This window comes from Salmo salar, unplaced genomic scaffold, assembly GCF_965601325.2.
Source record: "Salmo salar unplaced genomic scaffold, fSalSal1 ptg000645l, whole genome shotgun sequence".
Taxonomy (NCBI): domain Eukaryota; kingdom Metazoa; phylum Chordata; class Actinopteri; order Salmoniformes; family Salmonidae; genus Salmo; species Salmo salar.
The window spans coordinates 283,670-287,500 of record NW_027675450.1 but is presented as its reverse complement, the minus strand read 5'-3'; the positions used below and the strand labels follow the sequence as shown (position 1 = coordinate 287,500).

Below are 3,831 nucleotides of genomic sequence, written 5' to 3'. Positions count from 1 at the left end.
TGCTCATTACATTGTTTTCACTGAGGAAATGTACAATAAAATTTTAAGGATGTTCCCAACATTGCTTTCTCTGTAACTCTCTCTCTGTATCTCTCTCTCTCTCTCTCTCTCCTGATCATTTACTTCCTACACATCTCTCTTTTACTGCTGTCCTAACATTACTGGTGTGTCTCTGTCTGTGTCTGTAGGTGGTGGAGACCCGCTGTAAGAAGGTGTGTACATCTAAGTCAGACCTCCGCTCTAATGACTTCAGCATCGTGGGATCTCTCCCCAGAGACTTTGAGCTTTCTAACTTTGACTGCTACGGCAAGCCCATTGAGGTTACCGGGGCAACCGGCAAATCACAGGCCAAGAACAACAAGAAGGCCCCGCCCCCTAAACCTGTCATCCCCGCTGCAGCCAAACGCATCGACCTGTACGCACGCGCTCTGTTCCCCTTCAGTTTCCTCTTCTTCAACGTCATATACTGGTCTGTCTACTTGTAGGTAGGGAGGGAGGGAGGGAGGGAGGGAGGGAGAGAGGGAGAGAGGGAGGGAGGGAGGGAGAGAGGGAGAGAGGGAGAGAGGAGGGCAGGAGAGAGGGAGAGAGGGAGGGAGGGAGGATATCTGTGTGTGCTAATATCTGAGAATGTCAGTTGGTATTCCCATCTTTTATAATAACATCATTTACTACTTTATCTGACCTGTAATCCCTGACCCCTGACCCCTGACCCCTTGCCCAATCCTACATTGAAGAGGTTGGTTTCCCAGACTCAGATACCCCAACATGTAGAAGTGATCTTAGATTAGAACTAATTCTATATGGCTTGGCTTCCTCTATGTACTAACCGCATGTTTATATAGCAGACTACAGGCAGGCAGACAGACAGGCAGGCAGGCAGGCAGACATGCAGACAGACAGGCAGGCAGACAGAGAAACACAGACAGGCCTCCAGAGTGGCGCAGTAGTCTAAGGCTGTGCCACTAGAGATTCTGGGTTGAAGTCCAGTCTCTATTGCAGCTGGCTGCGACCGGGAGACCCATGGGGCGGCGTACAATTGGCCCAGCGTCGTCTGGGTTAGGGGAGGGTTTGGCCAGCAGGGATGTTCTTGTTCCATCGCGCACTAGCGACTCCTGGGCGCAGTGCACGCTGACATGGTCGCCAGGTGTACAGTGTTTCCTCCGACACATTGGTGCGGCTGGCTTTCCGGGTTAAGTGGGCGTTGTGCCAAGAAGCAGTGCGGCTTGGTTGGGGTGTGTTTCGGAGGACGCACGGCTCTCGACCTTCGCCTCTCCTGAGTCCGTACGGGAGTTGCAGCGATGAGACAAGACCGTAACTACCAATTGGATACCACAAAATTGGGGAGAAAAAGGGTGGAAAAAAATGTCAAATTAAAAGAGGCAGGCAGGTAGACGGGGCAGGCAGATAGACATTCATCATGTATGGCTTGGCTTCCTCTATGTATTAACCGCATGTTTCTATAGCAGACTACAGACAGACGGACGGGCAGGCAGACAGACGGATGGGCAGGCAGACAGACGGAGGGGCAGGCAGATAGTCAGGCAGGCAGACAGATTCTCCTTGGACCTCTCTCATCAACGAGCTGTTTTCTGAGATACTGAATTTGGAGCGCTTGGCACATAGTTTTGCCCATTCTAACATTCAGTCGAACAGTAACTGAATGCCTCGATGCCTGCTTTATATAGCAAGCCACAGCCACGCTACTCACTGTCTGTCATCCATTTTTGTGAAATGGGGGGTGGACCCAATAAACTGGCCGGTGAGTGTTTTTCATCTATACATGAATATAATGGTGTATATATAGCATGTTAACATAGGGATATATATAATCTATACAACAGTATATATAGCATGTTAACATAGGGATATATACAGTATCATCTATACATGATGTGGCAGACCAAGGGGTTGGGTCAAAACGTTTACACAGATCAGACACGGACAGAGAAGGATTAGCTCAGTTTCAAAGGTGTTTATTAAAATAATAGTTCAAAAAGAAAAGAATGGGTCTTCCCAAGAGACCCTCTCCGGGATACCGTCTTCTGGGCTCCGGGTCTTGCTGTATCCTGTGGGGATGAAAAACTCAACTCCCTCCTGTTACCTCTGTAACCGTCCCCAACTATACAGGAGTCCTTTCTTCCCCCACTCTCTTCCTGTGTGCTGCCATTCTGGCAGCTTTATGGGACTTGTACAGCTGGTGAACAACCAGCCCTTGATTACTCACCAACTCCCAATCAGCCCCAATTAGTCCTGGGCGGAGAGCCCGTCGAGACCTGGCACGTCCAGCAGATGGAGCCATCGCCTTGTGATGTACACTCTGTCTGTCAGCAGGCCTCGACGAGTCTCCCCCTGGTGGCTGACCTGCTGTACGCCACACACCCCCACCTTAGCTCTGTCGGGGAGGGGGCTGTCATCAGTGTGACGTAGGTCTCCCTTCTCGATAGGGCATCTGCATTTCCATGCTTCGCCCCTGACCTGTGCACAACAGAAAAAGAAAAGCGTTGAAGGGACAAGAAACACCTGGTGACCCAATCGTTTGTCTCCCTTCCCCTGGCTATCCAGACCAGGGGAGCATGGTCAGTGACCAGGGTGAAGTGGATACCTAACAGCGCTTTCTTCAGGCGCCTGAACGCTGCTTCTGTCTCGTCCGTCCATTTCACTGTTTTCGGGAGGCGGGCCCTGGTTAGATCAGTGAAGGGGGAAGCTATAGCCGCAAAGTTGGGGATAAATCGGCTATAGTATCCTTCCAGTCCCAGGAAGGATTTGACCTGTGTCTTGGTGCGTGGAACAGGCCAGTCGCGTACCGCATGAACCTTCCTCTCCTGGGGCTTGACGTTCCCCAGTCCGATCAAATAACCCATGTACTCCACCTCCTCGAACCCTAGTTTGCATTTTTTGGGATTCACTGTCAACCCAGCTTGCCTGAGCGCGTCCAGCACCGCCTGGGGGCACGTCAGGTGCTCTTCCCAACCTTGGCTGTGGATGATGATATCATCCAAATAGGCCGCTGCGTACTGCTGGTGGGGTCGAAGTACTTTGTCCATCAGGCGCTGGAATGTGGGTGGGGCTCCGTGGAGACCGAACGGGAGCACCCGGTACTGATATAGTCCGTCTGTTGTCGAAAACAGCATCTTATCTCGGGAGGAGGCTGTCAACGGTACCTGCCAATAACCTTTGGTCGGGTCAAGTGTGCTGATGTACCGGGCCTTTCCCAATCGGTCGATGAGTTCGTCCACCCTCGGCATGGGGTAGGCTTCGAACAAGCTGATGTCGTTCACCCCCCGGAAATCGTTACAGAAGCACAGGCTCCTGTCCGGTTTGGGCACCAACACGATTGGGCTGTACCATGGACTCTTCAACGACCCCCATCCTCAGCATAGCCTCCACCTCCTGTGTCACGGCCTTCCTTCGGGCCTCCGGAATCCGATATGGCCTCTTTCGTACCGTTTCCCCAGGACGGGTACGGATGTGGTGTTCAATGAGGGTCGTGTGGCCCGGCTTCTCGGAGAACACCGGCGTGTTCCGATCGACGAGCTCCCTGAGCTCTTGCTTCTGGGCCGGGTCGAGGTCCCCATTGCTCGGGACCACCACTGGTACCGTTGGCGTCCTGGGTCCCGACCATAACACGGCCAAGGCTGCCCTCTCGTACCATTTCTTCAACAGGTTCACGTGATAAATCTGTTGGGCTTTCCATCTCCCCGGCTGCCATACACGGTAATTGACAGGTGCCAGCTTCTCGATCACCTCGTATGGCCCGTGCCATGTTGCCAAGAACTTACTTTCAGCCGTGGGGCTCAAGACCACCCTGTCAAGACACCCTGTCTCCCACCT

The 3,831-nt window shown here is 52.6% G+C and overlaps 1 protein-coding gene across 1 annotated transcript in view; it reads left to right on the top strand.

The window, feature by feature from the left end:
- LOC106606938 (glycine receptor subunit beta) overlaps positions 1–489 on the top strand; it is a 5,383-nt gene extending 4,894 nt beyond the window's left edge. Inside the window, exon 5 of the mRNA XM_082972308.1 lies at positions 189–489. Within this exon, the coding sequence (XP_082828434.1) occupies positions 189–485 (297 nt within the window). The 3' untranslated portion in view covers positions 486–489. The remainder of the gene's footprint in view (positions 1–188) is intronic.
- Positions 490–3,831: the final 3,342 nt, after the last annotated feature.